Source organism: Mauremys mutica, chromosome 14 (genome assembly GCF_020497125.1).
Source record: "Mauremys mutica isolate MM-2020 ecotype Southern chromosome 14, ASM2049712v1, whole genome shotgun sequence".
Classification (NCBI taxonomy): Eukaryota; Metazoa; Chordata; order Testudines; family Geoemydidae; genus Mauremys; species Mauremys mutica.
The window spans coordinates 9,101,343-9,119,740 of record NC_059085.1 but is presented as its reverse complement, the minus strand read 5'-3'; the positions used below and the strand labels follow the sequence as shown (position 1 = coordinate 9,119,740).

The 18,398-nt window shown below is 53.2% G+C and overlaps 1 protein-coding gene across 1 annotated transcript in view; it reads left to right on the top strand.

The window, feature by feature from the left end:
- Positions 1 to 18,398, top strand: part of LOC123349220 (adhesion G-protein coupled receptor G1-like) — a 37,364-nt gene that overhangs the window by 14,676 nt on the left and 4,290 nt on the right. Inside the window, exons 2-10 of the mRNA XM_044987108.1 lie at positions 7,197 to 7,286; positions 8,131 to 8,562; positions 11,215 to 11,323; positions 11,591 to 11,738; positions 14,101 to 14,229; positions 15,409 to 15,525; positions 16,896 to 16,941; positions 17,939 to 18,039; positions 18,170 to 18,291. Coding sequence (XP_044843043.1) covers positions 7,244 to 7,286; positions 8,131 to 8,562; positions 11,215 to 11,323; positions 11,591 to 11,738; positions 14,101 to 14,229; positions 15,409 to 15,525; positions 16,896 to 16,941; positions 17,939 to 18,039; positions 18,170 to 18,291 — 1,247 coding nt within the window. The 5' untranslated portion in view covers positions 7,197 to 7,243. The remainder of the gene's footprint in view (positions 1 to 7,196; positions 7,287 to 8,130; positions 8,563 to 11,214; positions 11,324 to 11,590; positions 11,739 to 14,100; positions 14,230 to 15,408; positions 15,526 to 16,895; positions 16,942 to 17,938; positions 18,040 to 18,169; positions 18,292 to 18,398) is intronic.

Sequence of the window (18,398 nt, the reverse complement as noted above, 5' to 3'; positions counted from 1 at the left end):
CAACCCTCCCCGGCCGTTAACCCGGACACAGAATCAGGGGAAGGATCAGTCGGTAAGTGCTATAAACATGGAAACATTTATTTTTTTAAAAACAGGAATAAAAAATATGTAAAAACTATATAAAAACTTTTCCTCAACAAACTATATAAAGAGAAGGTCCACACATATAGGGATGGAACAGAAATCCTCCTGGGACAGTTCCACGAAGCTCTTGGAGAGCAGCTCGAAAAGTCTCCGCAGGAGGTTCCTGGGGAGAGGTGCCTTATTTGGTGCTCCGTGGAAGCACACTCTTCCGCGCCAGGCCATCCTAATGTACAGCGGAATCATTGCCTCCACCAGCATTGCAGCGTACGGTCCTGGTCTGTGCAGGGATTCGAGCAGCATCCTCTCTCTCTCTCTCCGAGTGACCCGCCTCAGGGTAATCTCGTTTGGCGACTGCTGCATCTAATTAGGGCAATTAGTGTACTGTTACTATTGTGAATGCTTGACTTTTACTTTGCATAGCAATGACCTTCGTTTAACAGCCACGTGTTGGAGGCCACAGAGGAAAAGCATACAGTGATCTTTCCCGTGCACAGCTGCGAGGGGCTGGAACAGGGTCAGACTTTATGCTTTACAGATTGCCTTCAGCGGGAGGGCACAGCTATCCATTAACTGTTAAGCAGCCTATAGTGTAGTGCTTACCAGGCCTGGCTGCTACACGGATTCAGCTGTACCGCCCCGCTTGTTCGATTTCCTGTGCAAGACCGCAGCCAATGAAAGCGTATTCCGAAATCTCGAACTTGTCCTGAGAGCTCGTGAGACTAGGTGCCCTGTATGGTCTTGTTCACAGAAACTGACTAGATTGTGTTCAGTGTTCGCAAACATGTATCTTTTCAAGGAAATCACTTCCTTTTTCCCATCACACAGCTGCGGGTCTTTCACGAACTGCCCCGGCATCCCCCTCACAGAGGCTGGCGCAGATTAGGCGGCGAAAGAAAAAGACTAGGGACGACATGTTCTCTGAACTGATGGCTTGCTCCAGAGCCGAGGCGGCCGAGCAGAGACAGTGGAGGGAGACCCTATGTCAGCACCAGCGCTCACACAGCGAACGGGAGGACAGGTGGCGGCAGGAAGACCAGCAGGCGACTCAAACGCTGCTTGGGCTAATGAGGGAGCAAACGGACACGCTCCGGCGCTTTGTAGATGTTCTGCAGGACCGCAGGCAGGAGCAGAGAGCCCGCCTGAACTTTATCTGCAACCGCCTTCCCCCGCCACAAAGTCCTGTCCCCCCCTCACCAAAAATCACAAGAAGGAGGGGCGCTAGGGGCCGTGAAAACTGTCACTCCACCCCAGCAGAGCGCTCATGTACCAAACAGCTCTCATTCCCTAAAGTATGAGAAGTGCTTCCCTTCCTAGATCACCCAGTCCCAAATCCAAGTTTCATCCCCCCACTGTGTAGTTGAGTATTAAAAGTAGTTTGTTGTTGTTCACTGTTTCCGTCACGTTTTCCTTGTCAGAAGACTTTGTGTGAAAGGGGGGGAGGGGTTTTTTAATTGCATAGGACAGCCTCCATTACCAGGGTACAGACTTGGGGGCAGGATCAACAGCAGGACACACACAGACTGCAGTCACTAGGCACTAGGGTCATTCTGGGAGGTGAATGCTGCCCCGGGTCAGTCTGTGAGGTGTATGCTGCCCCAGGGTCCTAGCGCCTGACATCCACAAATGGCAAGGCAGGCTGCCCTTACCATGCCCTTCCCCCTAGCCACGAGCCTCTCCGATGCCCTGAGCCCCAGCAAGAGCCCTCATCCACGGACACATACTCACCCTTCCCACACACCCCTCACCCCTTCCTACGCCCCAACCCCCAGTCCAGAGCCTGCATCCAAACTCCGTCCCAAAGACGGCACCCCTCACCCCTTCCTGCAAACCCACCCCTTCCTGCACACCCACCTGCAACCGTCCTCCCCCCAGAGACCGCTGTAGGAGCAGGAGCCTGTCATTCCTCTAGTGTAGAAGCGGTCTGGACATCAGTGCACACCGTACCCACCACAGTCCGCGTCCATGTTTCAACCCTTGAACAGGAATTCATAATTATTAATAAAGTTTTCTTTAATCAGTGTTCCATTAAAGTTATTTTAAAACGTGTGTTGGAAGGGGGGAAACCTGGAGAACGGGGTATGTAACCGCAGATCGAAGTCAACAGTCACTGAAACAGGCTCAGGTTCACCTTCTCTGTAAATCAACTGGAGAGTCATAGGTTACCCTGCTCTCCGAAGAACCTATCTTTCAAAGCCTCCCGGATGCACAGCGCTTCCCGCTGGGATCTTCTATCGGCACGGCTGTCTGCCTGAGCGTAATCAGCAGCCAGGCGATTGGCCTCAACCTCCCATCCAGCCATAAAGGTCTCCCCCTTGCTCTCACAGAGATTGTGGAGCACACAGCAAGCAGCAATAACAACGGGGATATTTTTTTCGCTGAGGTCCGAGCGAGTCAGTAAGCTCCGCCATCTCCCCTTGAGATGTCCGAAAGCACACTCCACCACCATTCTGCACTTGCTCAGCCGGTAGTTGAAGAGCTCCTTCTCACTGTCCAAGGCGCCTGTATAGGGCTTCATGAGCCAGGGCATTAGCGGGTAGGCTGGGTCCCCGAGGATCACTGTAGGCATCTGCACATCCCCAACCGTTACTTTGTGGTCCGGGAAGAAAGTTCCTGCCTGGAGGCGTTTAAACAGACCAGAGTTCCTGAACACACGCGCGTCATGAACCTTGCCCGGCCACCCGACGTAGATGTTGGTAAAACGTCCCCTATGGTCCACCAGTGCTTGCAGCACCATAGAAAAGTAGCCCTTTCGGTTAATGTACTCGCTGGCCTGGTGGGCCGGTCCCAGGATAGGGATGTGAGTCCCATCTATAGCCCCACCGCAGTTTGGGAATCCCATCGCGCCAAAGCCATCTATGACGACCTGGGCGTTTCCCAGGGTCACTACCTTTGAGAACAGTTGCTCAACGATTGCGTGGGCTACTTGAATCACAGCAAGCCCTACGGTAGATTTGCCCACGCCAAAGTGGTTCGCTACTGACCGGTAGCTGTCTGGCGTTGCAAGTTTCCAGAGGGCTATGGCCACTTGCTTCTGCACAGTCAGGGCTGCTCGCATCCGGGTGTCCTGGCGCTTCAGGGCAGGGGACAGCAAGTCACAGAGTTCAAGGAAAGTGCCCTTACGCATCCTGAAGTTCCGCAGCCACTGTGATTCATCCCAGACCTGCAGCACTATGCGGTCCCACCAGTCCGTGCTTGTTTCCCGTGCCCAGAATCGCCGTTCCACACCATGAACTTGACCCATTGCCACCATGATCTCCACTGCGCGGCGTACCCTGCTTTGTGACAGGTCTGCGCCACTCTGTGACTTCCTGTCCTCACCGCGCTGCCGGAGCCTCCTCTCCCGATTTCTCAGCAGCTGACTGTGGAAGAGGTGGACGATAAGGTGCGAGGAGTTGACAACGGCCATAAGTGCAGCGATGATCGCAGAGGGCTCCATGCTCGCTGTGCTGTGGCGTCCGAGCTGTAAACGACCAGAGAAGGGCGCGAACATATTTCCCGCCGGCGCTTTCAAGGAGAGAGGGCGGGAGTGACGGTTCAATGATGACAGTTACCCAAAACCACCCTCGACACATTTTTTCACCCAGCAGGCATTGGGGGCTCTACCCAGCATTCCAATGGGCAGCGGGGACTGTGGGAACTGTGGGATAGCTTCCCACAGTGCAACGCTTCCAAAGTCGACGCTGGCCCCGTTACTGTGGACTCAGACAGTCGAATTAGTGTATTTAGTGTGGATACACAACTTCGACTTCATAAGGTCGATTCCACAAATTCGAATTAAGTAGATTCGAAATAGTCTTGTAGTGTAGTTGTACCCTAAGAGAGCCCTTTAGTACTCAGTATATTCTCCCCGTGAAGGTACTTAGACAGCCATAATTGAGTCACCTCTCGGTCGTCTTGTTGAGAAGATGACTAGACTGGACTCCAAGCCTCTCTTAGGCATTTTCTCCAGCCCTCAAATCACTTTTGTCTCTTTTTTTGTGACCTCTCCACTTTTTCCAACATCCTGTTTAAAATGTTGCCCCTAGAACTGTATGCAGTATTCCAGTATCTACCTCACCTATTGTTCATATATCCAAAGTCTGCATTAACCCCTTTAGCCACAGCATTGGACCAGGAGCTCATGTTGGTACAGTTCCATAGGCATGGCCTATGTGCTTCATTCCTAGATGTAGGACCTTGCATTTGTCTGGTATAAAATGCATTTTGTTTGAATGGGCCCAGCCTACCAAGAAATCTAGATTGCTACGTATGACTGCCCTGTTCTCATAATTGTTTTTAACAACTTCACCAATTTTTGCATCATCCACAAATTTTAATCAGCAGTGATTTTATATTTACTTCCAGGTCATTGATAAGATGGGATTAAATAAAAAACATGATACGGAGGATCTGGCCTGTATTTAAAAAAGGGAAGGAGGAGGATCCGGGGAACTACAGGCCAGTCAGCCTCCTCTCAGTCCCTGGAAAAATCATGGAGCAGGTCCTCAATGAATCAATTCTGAAGTACTTAGAGGAGAGGAAAGTGATCAGGAACAGTCAGCATGGATTCACCAAGGGCAAGTCATGCCTGACTAACCTAATTGCCTTCTGTGAGGAGATAACTGAGTCTGTGGATGAGGGGAAAGCAGTGAATGTGTTATTCCTTGACTTTAGCAACACTTTTGATACGGTCTCCCACCGTATTCTTGCCAGCAAGTTAAAGTAGTATGGGCTGGATGAATGGACTATAAGGTGGATAGAAAGCTGGCTAGATCCTCGGGCTCAACGGATAGTGATCAACGGCTCCATGTCTAGTTGGCAGCTGGTTTCAAGTGGACTGCCCCAAGGGTTGGTCCTAGGGCCGGTTTTGTTCAATATCTTCATTAATGATCTGGAGGATGGTGTGGACTGCACCCTTAGCAAGTTTGCAGATGACACTAAACTGGGAGGAGTGGTAGATACACTGGAGGGTAGAGATAGGATACAGAGGGACCTAGACAAATTAGAGGATTGGGCCAAAAGAAACCTGATGAGGCTCAACAAGGACAAGTGCAGAGTCCTGCACTTAGGACGGAAGAATCCCATTCACTGTTATAGACTAGGGACCGAATGGCTAGGTAGCAGTTCTGAAGTAAAGGACCTAGGGGTTACAGTGGACGAGAAGCTGGATATGAGTCAACAGTGTGCCCTTGTTGCCAAGAAGGCTAATGGCAATTTGGGCTGTATAAGTAGAGGCACTGCCAGCAGATCGAGGGATGTGATCATTCCCCTCTGTTTGACATTCCCTCGCTCTCCATGTTCTGCTGGTGGTGATGCTCCAAGTCTCTCACTTTTTCCTCCCTTGATACAGTTGGTGTCACTGGACCCAAAGTGGCTGATCACATATGGCCAGATCCTCAGCTGGTGTAAATCAGCATAGCTAGGCTGCCTTCAGCAGTGCTCTGACTTACAGCAGCAGAGGGGTGTCATGGGTCATTCCCAAAGACTGTAAAGAAAGAAAATAAAACCCAAGAGAAAATAAATCTAAATGTGACCGGACATCACACTGGCTTCTGTTTGGTTTTGTTACTATTGAATCTGTTTAAAATAAGGGAATTCAAGGGTCTTACCTTGCTGCAGCACCCCTCGTGGCATTGTTGTCATACGCTGTTCCAGAGCAGCCCCTTCTGCTGCGGTCACCCATTTTGTGTGGGACGGTACTTGGCCCTCCAGCTAGGTCCTTCTGGAGCCTCACCCTTTTTAGGTCATCAGTGTCCTAAATAATGCCCTTCACCAGTACTAAGACACAGGTAGCAAACCAAGAAATCTGGGGTCTTACTTCAGTTCCAGTCTCTTCACCAAGTAACCTCAAAAAAATCACCACTAGCTTGCTCCTGCTGTTACGGGTTTGAGATTCCACGATCTATTCCGATTCCCCTTTGTCCTCCACCCCATTGTCAGGACACCAACCCAGAGGGCCATTTCTCCTGAGTCCTGTCCCCCTCCCTAGGAACCCACCGCAGATGCTAATCTTGGCTCCTTCAGTTTGTTCCTCTCTTCCTTCCCTTATGTCTGGATACATCTTCAGCCTCTCCAAGCAGGAGAAGGTTTCCATTCTCCATTCTCCATCTCCCCGGGGCCCTCTCCTCGAGAGGAGAGGACACAGAATCAGCCCCTTCTATTGCTCTGAACTTCCTGTATGGAAACCACCCAGCTCCTTTCCAGCTGGGTCTGATCCTCAGTTGCACCTGACACACCCTCCAGGGGTAACAAAATGGGTTAATTAGGGTCTCAGGCTCCCATTAACCCTTTGTGAGCCTGTGTGGGGTTTATACACCCCAACACAGAGCAATATTTTAAATGAAACATGCAGAAGAATTTTGTTTAATAATTATTTTAAAAGCTCTTTGCTTTGGATTCCTGGGAGGGTATGGGAGTGCAGCGAATCTCAGGGCTAATCCAGCCTTCTACAAGGATAAGAATCTCTTTCATTTCCCTCACTCTATGAAACTGTTCCACTGGCCCCAAAAAATTTCACTTGGCTTTAGCAATCCATCCCTCCCCCTAGTGCAGTGGTGGGCAACCTGCAGGCCACATGCAGCCGGTCAGAGTAATCTGCTGGTGGGCCTCAAGACAGTTTGTTTACATTGACAGTCCAGTGGCTCCCAGTGGCCACGGTTCGCCGTTCCCAGCCAATAGGAGATGAGGGAAGCAGCGGCCAGCACATTCCTGTGGCCTGCACTGCTTCCCGCAGCTCCCATTGCCCAGGAACAGTGAACCGCAGCCACTGGGAGCTGTGGGCAGCCGTGTCTGTGGACGGTCAATGTAAACAAACTGTCTTGTGGCTCACCAGCAGATTACTCTGATGGGCCACAGGTTGCCCACCACTGCCCTAGTGGCAGATGACAATAGAACAATTGTGTCCAGCCTTCTTGCACAGATAGAGCTACCATACTTATTTCTCTCTGGTACTCACAGGAACACAATTCCTGGCATTTGCAGGTGTCCCACACCTAGTGTGGTAGCTCAACTCAGCCCATGCCGATGCAGAAAGAACTATGGGCTTTTCTGTCTGTTCCAGGCCCTGAGCTGTGAAAAATTCCTGCAGTTCTCTAGACAAACTCACTCTGCTGTTGTGTGCTTCTATCCCTCAGGGTCAAAGTCTCTCACTGAGGAACATCAAGAGCTGGGAAAGCCGCCCATGATGGATCGCCTCCTTCTGGCTCTGCTTTTCCTGTTGCAAAGTAATATTCTCCCTGTTTATTGTCTCACCTCTACGCTGGTCTATATGGCTTACAACAGCCGAGGTGGCAAAGATGTAGCATTATCAACCTTCTGCCCCACCACCAGTGCCAGGATAGTACCTGTTAGGAGGAAGCAGTGGTCCCAGTATGGGTGGAGTGAGAAGGGGGCAGGATGCATAGAGGGAAAGTCACTCCAAGTTTCCTGAAAGACAGAAAGACCGTCATTGTGTTCCGAGGTGGAATTCCCCTCTCCTTCCAGGACAGGCGGGAGGCATGTAGATGAATCAGGGCAAGAACGAGACTGGATGGACATGGAGAATGCATTATTGTTATCTGTGTTCCTCTTGTCCTACACCACACCTGGGAGTGATCAGCCACCCGGGTGAGGTTAGAGTCCATTCAGAGGAAGGATGGGCCTGGCCTGAGCCTCAGGAGAGCTGGGTTCACATGCTTGCTCTGCAAACACCTCCCTGGGCGACCATGGGCAGTCACTTAGTCTCTCTGGGCCTCACTTCCCCATCCATACCATGGAGATAACAGGCCTGGCCTGCCTCACTGGGGAGTGTGTGGCTGAAGACATGAACGACTGGGAGGCACTCAGACACTATGGTAGTGGGTTCTTACATGGCTCCCAAGATTTTCAGAGCAGGGGATCTCTCTCTTTCTTGTATATGTATAGCACCTACCACAAAGGGACCCCTGAGCCTTCCTGTGATCCATGTAATAAATAGTAGACAGCTGTGTCACGTGAGGTCACTGAGGAGGTGAATAACCTGGGGAACTCCTGGCATATGGAGCCTCTCAGGCTGAGCTACACCTTACAGTGCAGTTTTGTGTAACGCAGGGGTCGACGGAAGCAGCCGCCATGCAGAAGACTTCCGATTTTGTGGCGAAAGAAGCCAAACAAAGAAAAGCCATATCACTTATCAGATGCGGCCAGAGAACAACATCATCACCATCGAGAACAGTGCTGAGATGCTGAAGATAAGTGCGCCATTCCCACCATGCCTTGAAAACTACCCTTTACTGGACAACTTGGGGAACTACGGCTTCTGCCTCTACTGGTACCAAAGCGATGGGATTTTCAACCTTACGTACGGCAGAAACAGCTACACGCTGAGTACCGAGGCGCACCCTTCCTTCGACTTTTCGAACCCCACTGCACCGCAGAATAGAAGTGGGGTTCCTGTGCTTTCCAACGTGTCCTACGCCTACGGCAGAGGCCTGCGGAACACCTCCCTCAGCAGCGCTGCTGTTTACTCCTTCTCCATCCGTGGTACAGTTGAATCAACATGTTAAATGGGATAGAGAACTTGCAGCGGTACCACCGCAGCCTCTGAGCATGTTCCATCTCAGAAGCTAAGCAGGGCTGGCTCTGTCTGCCCATGGATGGGAATGTTCTGGGAAAACCCCAGAGGCAGCTGAGGCACCATTCGGAGGTAGAGAAGGCCAGTTGGCTTCTCCACTGGTTGCTAATTACATCGTTTTTCAAAAATGGCCACTGGTTTTGGGTTCCTCATTTTTTGGGCACCCACATGTAGCGCTCTGGGGCCAACTCCCTCAGTGTCAAAATCCCATCTCTCCTATTGATTAGAACTGGAGTTGTGGGTTCTCAGCACCTCTGGAAATCCAGCCTAAAGTTTCTCTGCTTAAGCACACAAAATAAGTGACCACTTTTGAAGACGTGGCTGCAAAGGTCCTGCATTTCACCAGATAACCCCTCATCTAGTCACAGTGTCCCACTTTTAATGGCTACTTGTGCTGCCTTCAGCAGTGCTGGGGTCCTCAGGTCACAGCTGTATGGGGGCCTGTAACAGAGTGAAGACTCACCTGCACCACGCCTCCTGCCGGTTGTCTGGGAATTAGCTCTTTTCCAGCCTCGGAGTGCCCTCTGCTGACCAGTGTCTCACCTGCCTCAGGCCCCATGTCCCTCCTGGACCCCGGTGCCCTTTACCTCAGGTTCTGCCCTCCACAATATCCCCTTACTCTGGGTCTCCCCTCCCAGGGGAACCCCCAAAGCTCTAAACCCACCTTGCCTCAGTGGCTACTGCCAGTCATCATCCAGCCCCCTTTCTCTGGGGCAAAGTGCAGTCTGTCATGGCCAGTCATCATTGGCAAGGGGGTTAGGACCAGCTGCCTCTGTCTATTCCTGGGCTGCACCTCTGTAGCCCCCGTACCGTTGTAGGCCTTCACCAAGGCCTGCAGCCTGGGGGTTTACCAGGCTGGAGCTCACCAGCTCCTATTGCCCTTGCCCAATACTGCTCTGCCTCAGGTACCTTGCTCTCAGGCAGCTAGCCCTTCCCACTCCAGGGCTAGAGTGAGACTCCTCTGTCTATACCTGGGCTACACAGCCCTTTTATCAGGGTCAGCCGGGCCCTGACTGAGCTGACTACTCCCTCAGCTGCTCTCACTCCTTTTCTCCAGGAGTGGGGCAGCCGCCCCACTACATAGCCTTATAGGGATCCACCATGACACCAGCAACACTCTATCCTTTAGAACATCTGCACAGTTGGAAATTGCTGAGATCAGATGGAGCTCTGGCTGCTAGGACCTGCAGTCTCCATGGCTGCACATGGGTACTTGAGTGGCCTCGGCTGCATTCTGGTTAGAGACATGCAGAGCAAGAGACGGGAGAGCAGGAGCATGCATGCTGGAGATTGCACCTTGAGATTCTCAGCCTGAGCAGATAGGAATGACACGAGTTTACACCTATGCTAGAGCTGCTGAAACCTAATGGCCTGCCAGACAGTGTGGCAAAGCGATTGTCAAAGTATCCATTACCAGCTATTACCCTCCGCTAGCCCATTCCTTACAGTTTGGTGCAGCCAGCTGGCTGTTCAGGAGCCCTCTGCAAACTTCAGCAAGCCCATCTCCTGTGCAACTGAAGCCCAGAGGAACAGGGCCGGCTCTGGCTTTTTTCTGCCCCAAGCAAAAAAATAAAATAAAGCAAACCTGTGGAGCGGCAGAGCAAAAAAAACCGTGCAGGGCATCTGGAGCACGAGTGCAGGGGGACTCCCGGCACTGCAGACGTGTCCTGGGCAGTGCGGTGGGAGAGAAAAGTGGGGCAGCCAGGGCTTCTGCCGTGCCACCTGCCGGGAGGACTCCGTGCCGCTCTGGTCGGCGGGGAGGGAAGAACGCGGGCTGCCCGGCTTGCTACAGACCTGGCACTGGCTGAGGCAGACGGAGGGTGCACCCAGCTCCCAGCAGGGTGCTCCCCTCCTCCTCACCGCTGCCCCCTACAGGGCAGCCAGAGCGGCGAAGAAAAAAGGAAAAAATCTGCTGGGTGGCTGAAGCAGCGAAGCAGAAAAAAAAGGATTCAAGGGAATGCTGCCCCTTAGAATCTGCCGCCCCAAGGACGAGCTTGCTCGGCTGGTGCCTGGAGCCGGCCCTGCAGAGGAATGAGACAGGCAAGAAACTCACCACTATGGGCTGTCTCCCCTCTCATGCGTCCTGGTGGATGCAAGAGGCTCAGGGATCATCTCATGCAAATTCTTCCTTTTGCATGGCCAGCGCCAGTGGCTCGGCTCAAAAGGCCGGATTTGTAAAGGTATTTAGGCACCAGAAGATGCTGAGAGGGGCTTTTGAGAATCCCCTAGGGTACCGAATAACTTTTAAAGTCTGGCCCCAAATGCCTTAAGCTCGACCCATGCTCTGCTTGGCCATTTGGACCTAGCCAGGCATAACCATTGCAAACAGCCCACATCTGACTTGCCACTCACTCATCTGATGTAAATCAGGAGTGGCTCCATTGAATTCAGACCAGTCCTCATCAGACCCATGATTGCCAATCAATTAATAATGCAGTCGCCTGAGAACACAGTATAAAGCACTTGCTGCCGGGGGGAGGGATGCTACAGAAACCAGCATTGTCTCCTCTTCACAGAACTAATCACAGCATTCTCTTTTCTTTCCACATTGACTGCTGAAGACATCAGCAAGGTGCATGAGATTAAAGAAGAATTAAGGAATTTAGAAAACTACATGAAGAATCCCAATAAACCCACTGGAAGAATGACCAGTGCCAACGCACCATATAAGTGAGTAGTTACACAAACCATGTCCATCTTCTCCTCTCCCAGATCAGGTGCTTGCCATCACTGTCTATACAGCCGCACATGCCCGAGGAGTGTCTGTGGGGAGCTCTGGTTTTTGGGAGAGGTCGGTCAGATGTAGTGCCTCCCAGCCCCAGCAGCGGGTCCTCAAAACTCTCCTCCTGTCACTTGCTGGTGGTACAGCCCCTGCCTTGAGGCTCTCTTCCCTCCTACCCACTCTAGACCCACGCTCTGTTCCTTCTTCCCCAAAAGGAAACTTCTGCGCTTGGAATCGAACCTGGGACAGGTGGTGTTTGAAGGGGAGAGCGAGACTTTTGGGACAAGTACAGTGCGTGCGACTGTTTTGAAGATAGGACCCAGCAACGCCTTTCAGGATCTTCCCTTCATGTCTGAATTGGAGGTGAGTGCAGGTGTGCCAGGGGTCCGGGCTCTTTTTCCCATAGTCACAGAGCCATGACCATAGAGTTTGAGGCCAGAAGGGACCACCAGATCATCTAGTCTGACCTCCTGTACAGTACAGGCCACCAACACCCGCACACTAAACCCAACAACTGAAACGAGACCCAAGTATTCCAGCCAAAAGGAGACGCCTATTGTGTGCCACAGGCAGAGAACAGCAGGGACCGAGGTGCAGTAATACCTGGGGAGAGCAGGGAAATGATGAAGTGAGATACACTCAAATGATCCTGGCAAGCGACCCGTGCCCCATACTGCAGAGACGGGCAAAAAGCTCTCCAGGTCACTGCCCATCTGAGCTGGGGGACAGCTCCTTCTCAACCCCCAATACAGCAGTGATCAGTTAGACCCTGAGTATGTGAGCAAGAACCAGCCAGCCAAGCACCCGAGAGAGAGAGAGAGAGAGAGAACACTCTGTGCCACCTCAGCACACCGGCCACCCCCATTCAATGTCCCACTTCTATCTCTGAGGCTTCAGAGGAAGGAGACAAAAAAATTACCTGGGGGCAAGGGGAAACCCTCCCTTCCTGATACCTGCCAGTGACCAGCTGAAGCCCTGAAGCATGAGGGCTTCAACTTTATTTTACATAAGAACAGACGGCACAGATTCCATCCCAGCCATCCCTTCCCCTAAATCCAGGGGGTATCTGTTCCCTACCGGTTTCTTACCTGAGAGTCATGCCCTGCTCCAAGGCGTCCCACAGGAGTTGATCTGCTTCTTGTAGCTCTTCCCGATGGTTCCACACCCAGCTGGCCTGCCTGCTGGCTTCTATAATCGCCTCATCCCTAGCTGATCAGTCACAGGCTGGGTCCTGCTCCCCTTAATGGCCCAGCCATCCAGGGACAGATCGAAATTACCTGCAGGGCCTAAAGCAGAGTCTGTGCTAGGAGCCTCGAGCAGGGACCCCAGACCAACCGGAGCATTTGATGCACTTGGCATGTTTCCAGGTTGTGCCTTGTTCCCTGTGGAATCTTTCCAGGTCATGGCGGTTACAGCGTGTAGGTAAAGGGATGCCCTCACCCCGAAAAATCAAACTTCTGCTCTTTATACCGATTGCAAAGGAAATCTCCTTTTCACTCTGGTTTCACTTTCTTCCCTTGCCTTCGGCAGGGCCACCCAGAGGATTCCAGGGGCCCTGGGTCTTCGGCAGTGGGAGGCCCTTCCGTTCCGGGACCCGCCGCCGAAGTGCCCCGAAGACCCGCGGCGGGCCCCCCCCCCCCCGCCGAATTACCGCCGAAGACGGAGTGGGACCCGCCGCCGAAGTGCAGCCCAGTCTTTGGCGGTAATTTGGCGGAGGGGGGCCCCCGCCGCAGGTCTTCGGGGCACTTCGCCGGCGGGTCCCGGAAGGGAAGGGCCCCCCGCCGCCGAATTACCGCCGAAGACCAAGCTGAACTTCGGCGGCGGGTCCCGCTCCGTCTTCGGCGGTAATTCGCCAGCGGGGGGGCCTTCTGCCCCGGAGCGGAAGGACCCCCTGCTGGCGAAGACCGGGAGCAGAAGAAGCTCCTACGCCCGGCCCCGCAAGAGTTTTCCGGGCCCCCCGGAGCGAGTGAGGGACCCTGCTCTAGGGGCCGCGAAAAACTCTGGTGGGGGCCCCTGTGGGGCCCAGGGCAAATTGCCCCTCTTGCCCCCCCTCTGGGCGGCCCTGGCCTTTGGCAGCACTAGGTGGAGGCCAATGCTCCAGCTAGTCGCACTTCCTGTCTCACGAGGGTGATCAGAGGAGCCCCCTGCCCTCACTCCCTAGGAGAGCTCGCTGGCAGGCTGTGCCGTGGGCTCTGCCAGAGGGCTGCGCACCCCTGTGAGGGCAGCCAGGAGGGAACCTCCTTTCCTTGAGACTCCTGCGTGGGGAGCCCGGCCCCGCCCTTCTGGCATGAGGCTGGGGAACAGCGGGAGGCAGGGTGGGCAGAGGACCCGCCTTTAGAGCCCAGGGAGGAGCGTCGAAGTTGTGAGGCTTCATCTCAGTGCTGCTGCTGAAGGGAGGGAGCAGCAGGGAGCAGCCAACCCGGCTAAACGACTGGAATAGAAACGTTCTTACCTCAAGTTGCTGGCGTCCCTTTAACACCCAGTCCGGTGCCGTCCACACTAGAAACCAGAGCAGTGATGCCTGTGGGTCCCTGGCCTGGGCTAGACAGTCAGATCCTCAGCTGGGGTAAATCAGCGTAGCTCTGTTGATGCCGATTTACCCCAGCGGATGTTCTGGTGTGTGTGTAGCCAGAGCCTGAGGCTTTCCCTAGTGTCCTGAGCCTGCGCAGCCTCGCCGCGTGCTCCGGCCACTCTTCTGAGGGCTCTGCTGGGCTTTGTTTTGCAGGTGGGCAGAGAGGTCCATGGGTTTGCGGTGAATCTGCCGAGGATCCTCTTTGCACAGGCGAAGGGCAGGCGGGGGAACGCTGAGAGGAGAGTGCTCCTGATGGATATCAACAGCCAGGCCCTTTTCCAGGTAACGACCGGGCCCAGGGATGGGAATGAATTTGGTGCACGTGTGTAGTAAGCGAGGGGCTGATAGTGCAGGGCAGCGCTGGGCCAAGTTTGGTTGGGAGCAGCTGCTGCGAATGCCGATGATACCGGCTGTGCACAGCTCTGCCAGGGCAGCTCGAGAGCATCCCCGCTGCCGGTCAGTGTGAAATCTAACCTGCCGCGCAACCTCCTGCTCAGCCAGGTTTGGGCTGGCACCCAGCTCTGACCCCCGACTCACAGCCCCCTGCTATGCCAGCCCTGGCCCCTGCCCAGCCCTGCCAGTGCCCCTCCCCCAACTCACAGCACCCCCAGCTATGCCAGCCCAGCCCAGCCCTGCCAGTGCCCCACCCCCAACTCACAGCACCCCCAGCTATGCCAGCCCTGGCCCCTGCCCAGCTCTGCCAATGCCCCACCCCTGACTCTCCATACCTCCTGCTCTCCCAGCCCGGAGACTCCCCAGAGCTGATGCTTCCTATCTGAACTGTACCCAGTGGCACAGTGTCCTGTTTGAACAGATTAAATAGGATGAGATCCAACAGCTTCTTTTTGCTATGTGCCTTTAGCCAGGCTCTCAGCTCCTATTTCCAGAGGAGCCAGGCCAGCATACTCACGGTTTCTCCCCCCAGGAAAACGCTGCAGGCCCATCATAGACACACACCGGGACAGTGCTAGGAGGGTCCCCAAATTCAGGTTCCGGCCAAAGCTCTGCTGGTTGCTATCTCCCTTTGTGCCTAGCGACTGCAGCTCAAACTGGTCCCTGGCTGGGCTCCAGAAGAAATGCCTCCACTCCAGGCCCCTGGCAGGGTATTGTACAGTATCAGACTGCAGCTCCTCTCCGTGTCAGGCCCTCCGGAGCAGCTGGACCATTGGTGGTTATGATCTGGCCTTTGCCACAGTAAATATGAGGCCACCTGTGTCCTGATGCCCTCCCCCGGATGTTTGTGCTACATCATCTGTGACAGCGGTGAGTCACAACATGAGGAGAGACTGCACCAGCTCCCATAGCCTGTGTGCGCAGACCCTCCTCGGGTCTGTATTGTCTGCTGAGGAAGGTGACAAGGAAGCTCTCTGGGTCTGAGATCTCCGGGGGGTTTATAGCAGCTTGGTGCTCGGCAGCTGTCACTCTCCCACGCTGGCATCACGGGCTTTCCATCTCTTTCAGGACCAGAACGGCAGCAGGGTGCTCGGTGAAAAGGTGATTGGCATCACCGTGGGGAACACCACTGTATCAGGCCTTCCACAGGACGTGGTCCTCAAATTCTTTCATGACCAGCTACCGGTAGGAGTGAGAAACAGCCTCATTCAAATCAGTCTGCCCAGATGTGTGTGTGGGGATTGGGTGGGGGTGCGGGAGGGGAGAGGGCGGAAGCTGGGACTGTGTCAACTCAGCTTCTGCCTCGGCTCTGTCGCCCCATCCTCTCTAGGGGATGCCCTTCACCTGCACATCTCCCAATGTGATATATGCCATCATGTGCCAGCAATGCCCCTCTGCCATGTACATTGGCCAAACCGGACAGTCTCTACATAAAAGAATAAATGGGCACAAATCAGATGTCAAGAATTATAACATTCAAAAACCAGCTGGAGAACACTTCAGTCTCCCTGGTCACTCGATTAGAGACCTAAAAGTCGCACTATTACAACAAAAAATCTTCAAAAACAGACTCCAACGAGAGACTGCTGAATTGGAATTAATGTGCAAATTGGACACCATTAAATTAGGCTTGAGTAAAGACTGGGAGTGGATGGGTCATTACACAAAGTAAAACTATTTCCTCATGTTTATTTTCCCCCACTTACAGTTCCTCACATCTCATTGTCAATTGCTGGAAATGGGCCATTTTCATTACCGCTACAAACAATTCTTTTTCTCTACTGCTGATAATAACTCTCCTTATAGTGTGTATGGTAACACCCAGAACAAGGAGGTATGGTGACAGAACAAGGAGTAATGGTCTCAAGTTGCAGTGTGGGAGGTTTAGGTTGGATATTAGGAAAAACTTCTTCACTCAGAGAGTGGTGAAGCACTGGAATGGGTTACCTAGGGAAATGGTGGAATCTCCTTCCTTAGAGGTTTTTAAGGTCAGGCTTGACAAAGCCCTGGCTGGAATGATTTAGTTGGGAATTCGTCCTGCTTTGAGCAGGGGATTGGACTAGATGACCTCCTGAGGTCCCTTCCAACGCTGATATGCTATGATCTCTGTGTATATAAATATCTTCCTACTGTATTTTCCACTCCATGCCTCTGATGAAGTGGTCTATAGCCCACGAAAGGTTACGTTCAAATAAATTTGTTAGTCTCTAAGGTGCCACAAGTACTCCTGTTCTTCCAAAAAATATAACTCAGGACAACTAGCCACTTCCAGGCGATCACCTCCAGAGAGACAGCACAACCGGTGTCCTTGATCTTTCCTTGCCTCAATAGGCTGTTGCTGGGAGCAGCCTCCCTGTTGAAAAAGGAGGGGACAGGCTGCAGTGCTGAGGAGAGAATGATCTTTGTTTCCTGGCCCCTGTCACATGACAAGAGCCAGAGTTTCTTTTCTTCTCCTGCCCCATCTTTCCCCTGATCTGCCCCTCAGCCAAACTTGCCTGCCCCCTGAATAACCCAGAGAGGCTCATGCATCACCAGCCATGTTCTTGTCCTTTCAGAGGAACGTGACTCCACGGTGCGTGTTCTGGGACGTGGACTCCAGCCGTGAGTATCTCAGAGAGAGCAGGCTCTTTTGCAGGCCCCTGGGGCCCTGGGTCATAGAATCATAGAATATCAGGGTTGGAAGGGACCTCAGGACGTCATCTAGTCCAACCCCCTGCTCAAAGCAGGACCAAAGCAGCTCTGGTGTCCTGGCGCTGAGAGGAGCTGCAGTCTGATAATTCAGGGTAAGGTGCCACCTTCCATACTGCCTCTAGCTGTACAATACCCTAAACGGGTCGGGGTGTGTGGGAGGGGGCAAGTGCATTTCTTCCGGAGCCCAGCCAGGAACTGGTTTGAGCTGCAGTCATTAGGCAGAAAGGGAGATCGCAACCAGCAGACCTGGGTCTCCCTCAGGTGACTGACAGCTGTGCAGTGGGGGAGTGCAGTGCTACCCTCCCGATTTGACAGCGCCTTATGCTGGCTTTGCACAGGTGTGAGGACTCACGGTGCAGGGCAGGTGGGAACCAGACCCTTTAGCCTAGCTGCCCAAGGAAGGGACTGCGTGTCAATCACTCTACAACCTGAAGCATGAGACTGGACCGTCCTTGGTATTTTAACTCTTGTAAAGACAAACTCTGGGCCATGTCCAGCTCCCAGTGGAGTGGATGGAAAGACTCCCGTTTACTAGTGGGATTGGCCCAGCGCATGGTCAGTGGCTGGATACATCCATCCCTTTTCCATCAGGAGACGCTGATCGGTTTTCACTCTGTCCTCCTCCAATCTGTGTCACTCACTCCAGCTCCCTGTGACTTCTCCTTTGCAGCCTCAATGGGGATTGATTTGACCTGCTCCCTGTGCAGATATGGGTGAGGGTGATTTCGGGTGCCATAGTAGTGCTGCCATGTGGTATGTTCAGGAGTCAGTGGACCCCATTGCAAAGCACTCTCTCATTCTCACCTGCTTGCAGACACCATGGGTCAAAGACTTTCTGTGAACATTGACTTGGGCTGAGTGTGTGAAACCTCCCACCTGCAACAGGAAACTGCTTTTCTCTTTGCAGATGGCTACGGCAGCTGGAAAAGTGACGGCTGTGAAACAGAGATGGGTAATAACCAGACAGTTTGCCGTTGCAACCACCTCACCTGTTTTGCTGTGCTGATGGTGGGTACCGAGTACCAGCTCCCACTCGAGCTCTCTGGATCCTGACTGCATGGTCTCCGCAGTGATGGGTAAAGCTCTCAGCTCTTGCCCAGCATGGCTCTAACAACTCCCCTGTCCTCTCCATTCTCAGATGTCGTCTCCAGAGATAGATTACATCCACAAGGAGTACCTGATGATTATCGCCTACATTGGCTGCATTATCTCAGCTGTGGCTTCCCTCTTCACCATCTTCTGCTGCTGCTGCTGCTCCAGGTACAGTACTATGGTTCAGGGCAGGGGATTAGCGAGCAGCCTGTAACTCGTGCTCATGCTAACCAGTTCGCTACCCCATGCAGGCAGCATCCCCCTCGGCTGCCATT